Consider the following 12,705-nt stretch of genomic DNA (forward strand, 5'->3'; position numbering starts at 1 on the left):
ATGGTATGGTAGTAAACAAGAGGCTGTGGAGTTATGATAAATGCTGAGGAGGGGGCAATCCTAGAACTGTTTGCCACATTGAATGCCACACATTAAAAATTCAGAGGTAATGTGGCTAATTTGTTTCATGATCACATATCCATGATGACAGAAGAAGTCAAGGGAAAAATAGGGTGAGAGAATCGTAGAAGCAATTTAAGCAATTTATTGGTACAAAAGACCCAGTTATCAAGGTTGCAAATAAGTCATCAACTTCAGGCATGGTTGTGCACCAAAGTGTTTCTCAAATATCTGCTTGCTTGGACAGGCATGCTGCCGCCTCGAGTGTGTGCTCTGAATCTATAATAGCTGGAGAAAATGGTAAGCATAATGGAAGACGTGCTCATGTGAGTCATTTCTAAATTAAGAGGGGGCTGTGTTTTTGATGGTGTTGGAGGCTTGAGGCAGAAGCCTGTTAGGGGTGACAACAGGTCAGCCTGTGCTGGAATGTCTGGGCAGCCATGTCCAGGAAGCTGAATGATCAGAGGCTTCACCCAGGGTCCTGAGGCTTGATTCTGGGGGAACACAAGACGCTGCTATTATTTACTTATTACAGCACAGTCTCTCTTCTCCACAGTTTTCTTGTTAGCTTTAAATATGAATCGTGTGACTCTGGGAAAATTACTTAAACTGTGCATCAGCTCACTTACTAACTGTACATTGGATATTGTAGCAGTACTATGCACACACAGGGGTTTAAAAAAATTTTTTTGGAGGAGCAAATGGGATAATATTGCTTTTGGCACAGTGCCTGGACACTATGGACTCAAACAACGACAAACCCAGAAAAGGTTCTTGGCAAATCATTTATATATATATATATATGTGTGTGTGTGTGTATGTATATACATGATATATATACATATATATGTGTGTGCATGTATATACATGATGATATATATACATATATAATATATATTATACATGTGTATGTGACTGACATTTTTGAGGGCCCTGTGCCAGCCACATATGCCTTAAGACTGTTATGCTGGTTGGGTACATTTGAGTGCTTTGATTAGGTAATATGTGACAGAAACATCCTGATAAGAGTGTCACTATTTTGACTGTATCATTTAAATAGTAAGTCTACATTGTTGCACACACTCTCTCTCTCTCTTTTTCTTTCTTTTTTATTTTGCCATACCTGAAGCTTGAACACAGGACCCAGGTACTGTCCGTAGGATTTCTCAAGGCTAGAGCTCTACCACTTAATTCACAGCACCACTTCTGGCTTTTTCTGTGTATGTGGTATTGAGGAACACACCTAGGGCTTCATGAATGCTAGGCAAGCGCTCTACCACGTGGCCATGCTCCTGGCCCAAGTCTGTGTTTTGAAGAGCAGTACAGAATTCATGTGCTACTGGCTTCAGTGTCAGCTGCAGGGTTGATCTGTGGCTTCAGAAGATGAAGAGACTGACCACTGGCCATGTGGATAAGATGGCCCTTAAGGCTAGGCTCTGATGATGAAGGCAGACTCTTCCACATTCTGGAAACTGAGGACAGTCTGGGAAGGCGGAAGAATGAGCTCTGGATTCAGGAGATCACTTGGGTTTGTTTCCCAGGCTCCTCAGTACAAGTGTGGCTGTAGGTATGCTATTCAGTTCTCTAAATCTCAGTTCCCTTAGCTACAAAAGGGGAAAAGACCTGACTGGCAGAGCTGTTGCTAAGAATAAAGTAATACAAAGTGTTGTGTGGAAGCCACCAGCCAGGTACTAAGTGCTTCCTTAAATGATGGTGATTATGATCACAGAAACATACCAGTGTGGCCGCGGGCATGTATAAAGGGCCCTAGTGGCAGGTGACTGCTTTGTTTCATGACTAAACAATCCTGCCGGGCAAAATTAGTTTCAGAAGTCTTTAACTTTGACACTGGGTCTGGTTCATTTTGGGAGATGGTTTATGGTTAAATCATTATCCTGGCATGGTTATGTGCTCAGGTGGGTGGGTGGGCTTGAAGAGCACAACACCTCAGCCAGGAGACCACCAGCCACGAGCCCCTGTGGACTGTGTCTCATGTGTTGTGAGTGGCTCTGAGGGTCAGGCTATAAGGGTGCTGATCCATTCGACCTCTGTGAGACGTGTGGGTGGCCCACATTAAGTGTGGGCCCATGCCCTGACTTGAGTCTCCTTTGCACCAGGAAGCTACAAGCTGTGACACATGGTACTGAGAACCTAGAAAGCTCTCGAAACCCAGATAGGCATCCTGGAGGCGAAGTGGAGGTGGGGACAAGGATAGGGAGAAATCTTCTCAAAGAAGCTGTAACACTGGTTCTCTTTCTGTCCTAACTCCAGTCATTTGTGCATCAGAACAATTTTTTGGGAGTGGAACCCCCCCCACCAAAAGAAAACCCCCAAACAAACCAATCAGGGCAGAGCTCAGATAATTTGGAGCAAGGGTTTCTACAAAGAACAGCTTCCTTTTAGTGCAGAACCCTATGATTGTGTACCAAATACGAAGAGACCTTTACCCAGGGGTGGAAGGAGTTGTGACTTGAAGTCACCTTTAAGTTATTAGACATAGAACCTTCTTGAATACAGGAAGTCAGTGATGTCTATTACTGCTTGGAAATCCAACTTTGACAGGCTGAGGGAATGGAGAATGACAGACTGCCAGCCGGAAACGGGATGGAAGAAACTGCTATTTGATGGCTTTTTCCTCCCTTACTAAGATGTGTGCATCCACAGGAGAAATGGCCGTCTGTTCCCTCCTCGACTCCCTAAGGGAATGAAAGCTGATGGAAGCAGCTGCTGCTTGTTGATCTGATGCTGCGGTCCTCAGCTGGGGGTGGGAAGTGTGGAATTCATCCCGCCCCCAGGGGACATTTGGCAGTGTCTAGAGACATCATTGATTGTCACAGCTGGTGATAAAGGGGTGTGTTACTAGCATCTAGTGGGTAAAGGCCAGAGTTACTGCTAAATGTCCTACCCAGGACAGCTCAACCACAGAACAAAGCATTCAGCCCAACATGCCTAAGCACGGTGGGGTAAATTCTGGCCTAATGCTTTTTAGACAAAAGAGGCTTGTGCCAGCCTTCTCTGGATAGGACAGAATGGGAACAGGTCACGGCTAATCTGTGACCCCCTCATTGGTGGATAAATACGGAAGAGAGGGTGACAAGAAGGCAAAGAAATTGTAGGCCAAGAATGAGCCCAAATGGAGCTTCAGGCTAACCTCTCAAGGAAGATAGAAGGGTAAGGGCAGAGTTTTTCATTTGAAGTCAACTCTTACTTATTTTAAAAAGCGATTTCCTTAAGCACATAATTATATGTTTATTTCCCTAAGGAACTCTTGAGGCAGAGGAGACCTGCTTAAATTATGGGGAGGGAGGCGGCACACCAGGCCTTAATGGGGTTAAGAGAATTTTTCTCTCACCTTCAAAGGAGCCTGGGTGGAAGAGAAGGGCACAATTCTGCTTGTGTGGTGCAAAGGATGTGGGGAGGATGAAACAAAAGAGAGATGGAGAGGCAGGATGGAGAACGGAAGTACAGCCCTCACAGCTCAGGACCAGTGTGTAGACATGAATTCTGGCCTCCCATTCCTCCCCTCCTGACAGAATGGAGAGAGGGGAGGGGGTCCAGGAAGGGGCCACTCACACCCTTCCTGCCCAACTCCCTCCACCTGAAAAACACATTCTTTTGTAAGATGCTTGCATCTGCATCAAGGCAAAGCTACAACGCAGGGATGGGAGAGGCAAGGGGTTGGGACTTCCAGGGGAAGGCTAATAAGGGTTTCAAGTATGTGGCCACTCTTCATACTATTTCTAAATTTCTTCTGTGGCAGTGTGAATGCCAGGTTTCTTCTCTTTGGGCACTATCCTTCCCCGGGCGCTTGGGAATGTAAGTAAAGGAACTGATTCCTCAGATTCAACAACCAGACTGGGGAATGTACCTTACAGCGGGTGAGATTTGAGCTGATTCACCTTTTGTGTAAGGGTGAGCAGGGAGAAAGTAGAGTAAGGAGGGCTTGGCTGAGGACTTCCTTGTCATGGAGGCACCAACGAAGGAAGGGTCTTCAAGAACGAAAGGGCTCATTCCTCCATCCATGTCACTGTGCCAAGACTGGCAGACACAGTCTTTAGTATCCATTATGTGAGAGACTGGATTGTGCTTAGCTTCTTCTGCAGGATGTGAGCCCCTGAAAGCAAGATGACGCCTCATTCTGCTCAGTGCCTCGAACCCCTAACCAAGCCTCCTTCAGACAGTCACACAATTCATATTGAATGAATTCTACTTTATTCCGCAAAGAACAACAGTTCAGACCAATGTCTGGCTAACAGAGCCCATTTGGCTAGCGTATGCCATTCACCACACCTTTCAAGAGGTTGAAAGTGTGGTAAAGAAACGTGGCCAAGATTCACAGTCCTATTACCCTTTATTGAATTGATGAATATTCACCTCTCTGATTAACCGGAGTTGTTCAGCTGCAGCATTCTTTGGTCTGATGCTGGGGACAGCATGGTAGGAGGGAAGACCCACACAAGCCAGGCAAGCACTGGGAGCTGGCAGGTGGTAGGTACCCAGCCTTGGTGAAGCCTAGGGGTCTTCCTGAACAGGAAATGGCAGACATCTGGAAATTCAAGAAAATTGGCTGCCAGGGACTTGCAGTCTTTTCACTGGCCATTTCCCTACAAGCCGTACCAAATAGTTTCAGGGAACAGGTGCAGAGAATTCCAGCATCTTTAAGAGGCTAAAGATGTATGTCACAGTCCTGTCCCACCTTATCACGTTCTAGAAGTAGGACTTTGGCACCTCTCAGAGCCTTAGCCAACCCATCTAAAGAACAGAGATTTTATTTTTCTTTTTTGCCCTTCTTATATCATAGAGCTAGCATGAACCTTCAATTGATGTGTGGGAGGGCTCTGTAAATGGCTGTTCAAGGCGAGCTGGTTTGTTACAGGTTATTTATTTAAGGAAGCAGCACAGGGTCCCAGCAGTTTTGTCAAGTCAGGACCTGTATGCCAGGAAGGGCTGCCTACTTCAGTCCAATGGGAGCCAAAAGAAGCTGGAAGGTTTAAGATTTCATTTTCTTTCCTTCCTGGCCCCAGTTTCCCATACAGGGCTGGGGGTGGGGGGCGGCTGAGGTCCTAGCAGGACATTCTGAGACCCCTTATTTCAAGATCTCTTATTTTGTTCGCTGGTAGAACTGGAAGACTGCTTTCTCTTGCTCGTGGGTCTCTATGGAGCCAGGTCTCAGGCGGCGAATCTCACTGATGGCATCTCCTGCAGTCAAGCCCAGGTCCTTCACCAGGTAACAGGCTAGCATGGTGCCAGTACGACCCAAGCCCAGGGCACAGTGCACTCCCACGGCCTGTGAAGAGGCAGCAGCAGCTTGATGCAGTGGAATCTGGTGGCGCCCCCCCACCACCCAGTTCTCTACTGTCCACTCTCAGACCCTCAGAGGGTAAGAAATGCCATCTAAGCTATGAAGGGCTACCCTTGCACGGAAGTGGGGTGCCTAGCTCCAGAGCTGGGCACCTAGTCTACCTCTGGAACCCCTCTTTTACCCTTGCTGTCCAACACAGAAACCACCAAGCCACGGGTGACTACTGAGCACCTGAAGCGTGGGCAAGGACAAATTGATGTGTGGTGTAAAATACACACTAGGTCTTGAAGATGCAGCAGGGCAAGACTGGAAATACCTCCTTAACATCTCTATTGGGTATTGATTGTATGCTGAAACAATTCTCCCTGAGTCAACGGTACCAGATTTCATCTGCTCCTACTCACCTACATAATCCGCACTGTATACAATCTACATTATCATATGCATCACAGAAGAACTAAGATATGCATTATGCATAAGACGTACTTTACTTATCAAGTGTAAGGTACATCATATGATACTGTATGTAATGTATATTATGATATATGATACTATATGTAATGTGGCTGTTAGAAAATTTAAAACTTCAAGCTGCAGCTCCCTTACACTGGACAGCATTGTTCTGGACGGTGGTAAACGGCCTCCCCTGGCTTTCTCTCCCATTCACAACCGCAGCTAGTCGGGGTCTCTCATCCCCACCCCCTCCTGGCTCCTCCCATTGGGGGGCCCGCCCTCCTCCCCACCCCCGCCCTCCCCCACCCACCCCCGCGCTTGAACAGGGGGGAGGGGGGAGGGGGGAGGGGAGGAGGGGGAGGAATCCGCGGCTCCCCTCCCCCCACTCCAGCTCCGCCTCCAGCCCCGCTCCGCCCCGCCCCGGTCCCCGCCCAGCGCGTTCCAGGCCCCGCACGCCGGGCGCTCGCGCCGCGGGCCGCTGACCTCGCCCCGCGCGTTGGCCTGGTCCACGATCTGCACGAAGCGGTCGATCTGGCGGGGGTCGGGCGGGCAGAAGTCGGGGATGCGCAGGCGGTGCCGGGTGAGCTCGGGGTACGCGTCGCCGTGCGGGGGCCCGTGCTCCGTCAGCGACACCAGGTGCCGCACGCCGTGCGCCAGCAGGAACTGGTAGTGGGCGGGCAGCCGCGGCAGCGCCAGCCCCGCCAGCCGGCCCGGGAGCACCCACGAGAAGTTGGGGGGCTGGGCGCCCATCGCCGCCCTCCGCCGTCCTTCCGGGGTAACCGCTCCCGTGGGCCGCCTGGGGGCAGGGGCGGGCGGAACCGCCGGGGGCGGGGCCGGGGCTCCTGGCCGGGCTCCGCGTCGCCCCGCCCGGCCGGAGCACGACATTCGCTGATTGGTTGGAAGGCCGGCAGCACGAAGTGATGGCTTCTGTGGATGACATCACCAGGCCGGGCTCTGCTGCCCCCCGGTGGTACACTGCTGTTACTGCATCGCTGTCCACACGGCGGGGTGGGGTGGGGGGGGGTGCTGGCCTGACCTTGCCTTCCTCACTGTGAGTGTGGGAGGGAGGTGACAGATCTATTCCGGTCCCCTCTCCAACAAGGACTGACCAGTCATTGCGGGTTACTTCTTGAACTTTCCCACTGAGAGGGAATGAACTCGAACCAAGGTGGTTAATTTCATTTGGCCATTGCTGGGATTGTTTAAAAACAACAACAACAACAACAAACAAACTGGATTGCCACGTGGTGCCCAGGAATCTTACTCAGAATAATGTAGTAAGGATATCCATTAACATAATCCCATTTATTAGCTCTATCCTGTGGGTCTTGCCTGTAATCCAAGCTACTCAGGTGGCTGAGATGGGAAGATCCGGGTCTCAAAAATAATAATAATAAAAAAAATCCTCCAGGAGACTCCATCTCCAAAAAGTCAGTGCAGCTCAAGCGGTGGGATGCAGTAAATAAGCAAACCAGGAGCGCCGAAGGCCCTGAGTTCAAAACCTAGTATTGGCTTCACATTTGCTGTGTGCAGCTGCTCTTCTGAGCACATTGCGTGTAAGAACTTAGTGATGATGTAGCTAATCAAGTAACCCTCATTTTGAAGATGAAGAAACAGGAACTGGGGAGGTTAAGGAAGATGTGGAGTAGTTCTGGAATCTTATCAACATAATACTATTCTAAAGCTAAATAGAGAATTATATCCTCTTCACAAAACCATTAGTCACATGTAAACACCGGGGGTTTTCTCCATTCTAATTCCTATTTCATATTTCTGTATATTTTAAGATTTCCAAACCTTCTGAGTCCTCTTGTTCTGGGCTGGCCAGAGAGTTTATCATTGTTGTTCTCACAAACTGGGGCCTCAGCTGGGATCAGAATGGTCCATATCATCATATGAATGATGTATTTGTAGAGAAGCAGACTTTCTCACTGCAAAAATAGTTAACCCCTACTTGAATCTGCTCGAGTACCTGACCCAGTGCCAGGTGTTTTCCAGAAGAGCCACACATGAAAGACATCTTTATATCCTTTTCATACAGAGTAACCTGATCCTCAGAGGAGTTGGTTAGCGTGCTCAGAGACTCACTGATCAAGCCCAGGGTACAGAGCATGAAGAAGATGAACTTCTCTCCCTCTGCCTGGCCTACGCCTGACACACCCATTCCACCATTTAGTCCTCTGGCCCAAAGCTCCAAGTCATCTCTGACTCAGTGTAAAACCATTTACCTGGACAGCTACTCCCTAGGGATTTCAGGAACTGCCTAAAGTCTTCTCTCCCCTTGTGTGCAATTGAGTCCTGATTAAGTCCTTCCTGTTTCCGGGAACAGTTCCCTTTTCCATCTTCCCAGTTGTGGCTTTCCCAGCACTCATCACCCCACCCCACCTCTCCCCAGGATTTCTGGTTGCATTGCGTCTGAGGCAAGACTCCAGGACCAGTTCTTACAGATTAGTCATTTCTTGCTAATCCTTTGTTCTTTCCTCTCTGGGCTCTTCAGGGACAAAGTTCCCACTCTTTAACTGCCCTCCTGTGCCTCTTCCTTGTCTGCTTGATAGCCAGCTCCCAGTCTCTCTCCTCCGAAGGCAAGACACTTTAGGGAGGGAAACAGATTCTCTTCTCTGTGTCTTCAGACAGTAAATTTCCCTCATAGGTCTTCGCAGGACAGGAGCACATTCATCAACCCACCAGAGCTCTCTATGGAAAGGCCAGTTGGCTCCTTTTTAAAGCCTTCCTTCACTTTCTCTGCTGTTCTGCCCAGGGAGGACACTATTCCTGGAGAGCAATCTGTTGACACTGCTGGTTGGATGAATAATAAGTTTAAGATATCCTTTCCAACAGACCCAGGGAAAAGAGGGAGACTCTGCCAGAGCCGTGTCTGATTGTCAGATGTCCCATTTCATTTTCTGCCTTGGTTCAGGGAGTCAAATGATAAGCAGAATCCTTCTGCCTCCTGTTGAGGACTCCTGCAGTGCACCATGTTAGTCCTCTCCCCAGCTTCGTGTACAGTCCTCACATCCTTCCCCTCTCCCCTTGGTAGTGTGCTTCACCCTCCATCTCATTCTGTGTCAGTACAGCCTTGTTGGGATGGCAGTTATTGCATTGAACAGGGCTCTTACCTCACTGCACTGAAGCCAACATTGCATCCTTCCATCTTCCCATTCTATACAAAGGAGGAGCCTGAACGTGGGCACAAAAACATTAACTGTGCAAAGAACTAGAAAAAGAGTGGGAGAATGCATTTGGGAGTGAATATGAATCTCTAGGACTATACATTTGTGATTTTTTTTTTGCCAGTCCTGGGATTTGAACCTTGGACACTGTCCTTGAGATTTCTTAAAGCTAGCGCTCTACCACTTGAGCCACAACACCACTTGTGCCTTTTTCTGTGTATATAGTACTGGGGAATCAAACTCAGGGGCTTCATGCATGCTAGGCAAGCACTCTACCCCTAGACCATAGTCCTGGCTCCTTGTGATTCTTTTTTTTTTCATTTAATTTTTTAATTATAATTAATAGAAGGATTACATTATGTTCGCCAGATAGAAGGTCACTGTCCTTGGACTTTCTCAAGGCCAGAGCTCTACCACTTGAGCCACATCACTACTTCTGGCTGTTTTCTATATTTGTGGTACTGAGAAATCGAACCTGGGTCTTCATGCATGCTAGGCAAGCACTCTACTACTAGGCCAAACTCCCAGCACCCCTTGTGATTCTTTTTATTGAGTGAGTTTGAGGGTGTGTTCACTTGTTCATCTCTTTTAGTTTCTTTTTCTTTTTCTTTTTTAATGTGCCTTTCTACTTTTAAAGAGATAGTGACTGTCAGTATACTCTTTACTACGTCTAATTAATTTTTGTTGTTGTTTTTCTTTTCTTTAGTGCCGGTACTGGAGCTTGAACTCAGGGCCTTGTTCTCTTGCTTAGCTTTTTTGTTCCAGGCTGGCACTCCACCATTTATACCACACTCTCAATCCAGCTTTTGGTTGATTGATTGGAAATAAGATTCTCACAGACTTTTCTGCTCAGGATGGCTTCAAACCTTAATCCTCTGATCTCAGCCTCCTGACCAGCCGGGATTATAGGGGTGAGTCACGAGCACCTGGCCAATTATTATTTTTGTAAAAAATCGTCTTTATCTGGCATTGCTCTTGTGTTGTGCATGAGTATGCCAGAATGTGGTTATCTGTGTATGTGAGTGTGTTCGGGGACAGATTCCTTGAGACAATCTGTTTATGCTGATGATGGGATGAATAATAATCTTAAGCAATTTCCCTGACTTCAAGGAATTTACAATGTACTAGGGGGGATTTAGACGTAGATATAATGATTCCCCAAACATATAATAAAGTCCTAAATGGTTCATCAAAGCACTTGTCATTATCTGGCAATCAGATAATATACATTAAAAAGCTAATTTGTGCAGTAAAAATAACAAGCATGAAGACAAGCTGACTGTGGGGTAGGAGTGGTAATGAGAGGGAGATAAGCTTAGGTTGGAATCTGAAGTCTTCAGATGAACAGGATCTTCCTTTTCCATTTTGGGCTGCATCTTTTAAAAAACTCGTCAAACCAGTCATAGGACATCCTTGCTTCCTGTTTTCAGTTCCGACTGAGCTCGTATTCCATGTTGAGAACCCTCATGTCCCTGGTAGACTTGATGTCAGTAACAGGTAGACATGAAACTAGAGGATACCATCCTCCAGATCAGTCCCTGTGTTCCACTGAAGGTTGTTTGAATGTGGGCTCCTGTGGACTTGGACTGCAGTCTGTAGTGTCCTACGTGTGTTGATTTTTGTATCTAAATACATTCCTCATTTTGTGATCTGGAAACTGGATCCAACAAGAAGGGCTGGTGTGGTAGCCCCATGAGTATCTCATACCTGTGTTGTCATTTTCTACCACGATGGGCCCAATTGGTGACCAGTAGGACATGAAATGATAGTGAGTGACTTCCTAGGTTGAATGCCAGCCTTGGATGTGGACTTGTTCTCTCTTGGGAAGCCAGTTGTCAGGGGGGATGAACCTGGAGAGAACCATGCAGGGAGGAATTGAAGCAGCTTATCAACAGTCACCTAAGCCAGTTAGCTGTCTTGGAGTGGATCTTCCTGCCGTGTCAGGACTTGAGCTGACTTGCACAATATGGATTCTCTGAACTAGAACCACTCAGGTAGTCCTCTTCATGAATTTTCTACTCATGGAAACTGTGAGATAATCACTATTCATTGTTTAACGCATTCTTACGCAAGCAATATTCAGTGTGAAGAAGGATTAATTTCCAATAAGCTCAAGAGCTGGAATGAAATCAACACAAGGGCAACATAAGCAATTGTGCTCTAAGTACATGTCCGTGTCTGTGTGAGGTGCTGTGGTAGGTCAATGCAAGTTTCAAATTTCTACCTTTGGGAAAATTATGACTGGAAGGGGAACTAACCAGAGTCATTTGGATATGGGTTCTGTGGATGTATGTTGTTGGGGATAAAGATTTATGTAGTATATGTGTGGTTTAAGGGGACATATAAATATATACCAACTGGCAGTGGCACAGGAAGCAAGAATTAGAACATGGTTTATCCAATCAGATCACTACCTTGCAATCTGTTGGGCTGCCTCTCAGCCATGTGTGTAGAGGCTCTAATATCTATGGGTGGGGTGTGGCCACCTCACCTTGGACATTTTAATATAGCTCTTTCCACCAGATGGCACTGATAGCTTTTTCTAGTTTCTTTTTATTTTTCTGTCCTTGTTGAAAAGGGTGTGATTTGTGTACTAGGATAGAACAATCTATAATCCCAACCTCACAAAATGCTAATGGATTTCTTGTCCTCCTCCTCCCCCCTCTCTTCCTCCTCCTCCTCCCTCTCCTCTTCCTCCTGCGCCTCTTCTTCCTCGACCACCCCCCCCTCCTTCTCTTTCTTCTTCCCATTTTGCCTTTATGGCAAAATTATGGTTATATTTTCTCTTCAGATCCTCCCAAGAGCATGTTGGAACTTTTAGTTTGGGATGTTGGAGGTACTGCCTTACACCAGGTGATATAATGTGAATTGGAGATGTGGCAGGGGTTGGGGGTAGGGCATCAGGCTTCAACTCCGAAAAGCTATTTGATGAAAGCAAATGAGAATTGAATCAAAAGGGACTACTCAGCTAGGTAAGAGCCACTTTTGCCATGAAACCATCATGGTAAATTCTCCCGATTTTATTATTCAAGCTGCCCTGAGTTTAGATGAGTCAAACCCTGGCTGGCACTTTGATTTCAGCCTGAGACCTTGAGCACAGGATAACCTGTAATTGGACTTCTAATCTACACAACTGTGACATAATAAATGGCTATTTCTTTAGCCACTAAGTTTGTGCAATTTCCTATACAGCAATAGAAGACTTCTAGATACTCTATTAACTTACTTTATTTCCTCATTTTTAATATGCTGGCTACAATACTAGATTCTGAATTACCATATAATTTTATTTTGACTCTTTGCTTTAAGTCTTCCAATCTCCAAAACCTGTAGACCAACTCTACTCACCATTCCAAGGTAAACAACAAATGCAGTGCATTGGTGGAGTCCAGCAACCACAGGCACCTGATTTCCTTCAGGCACCCTCCCATACCTATGGCTGTTCTCCAGTTGCCTGTCCACCATTGCTTCTCAAGGTATGCTTCACAGTGGGCATCGCATGGGAACTTGTGAGAAAGGCATCATCTCAGGCCCCAAGCCACATGGGAGCCACAGGAGGTTTATTTTCACATCTGTGTCTGCGAAGCCCTGTTCTAGGACTGCTTTCTCCTGAGACTGGGCCTTCCCTTTTCCTTGCCAGTCACTGGTATCACCCATGGCCTGATGACAGAGGTGGTAATGTAGAGAGCTACAGACCTCTGGAACTAAGGGTCTTGACTG

At 47.0% G+C, this 12,705-nt stretch overlaps 1 protein-coding gene across 1 annotated transcript; it reads right to left on the bottom strand.

Annotated features, from left to right (window-relative positions):
- Positions 1-4,255: 4,255 nt before the first annotated feature.
- Positions 4,256-6,610, bottom strand: Dusp23 (dual specificity phosphatase 23). The gene is made up of 2 exons (XM_090339820.1): positions 6,299-6,610; positions 4,256-5,347 (listed from the first exon to the last, which is right to left on the bottom strand). Exons 1-2 carry the CDS (start codon positions 6,563-6,565, stop codon positions 5,162-5,164), a joined length of 453 nt encoding a protein of 150 aa, XP_090195946.1. The 5' UTR covers positions 6,566-6,610; the 3' UTR covers positions 4,256-5,161.
- Positions 6,611-12,705: the final 6,095 nt, after the last annotated feature.

Source organism: Megascapheus bottae, chromosome 10 (assembly GCF_031878675.1).
Source record: "Megascapheus bottae isolate mThoBot1 chromosome 10, mThoBot2.hap1, whole genome shotgun sequence".
Taxonomy (NCBI): domain Eukaryota; kingdom Metazoa; phylum Chordata; class Mammalia; order Rodentia; family Geomyidae; genus Megascapheus; species Megascapheus bottae.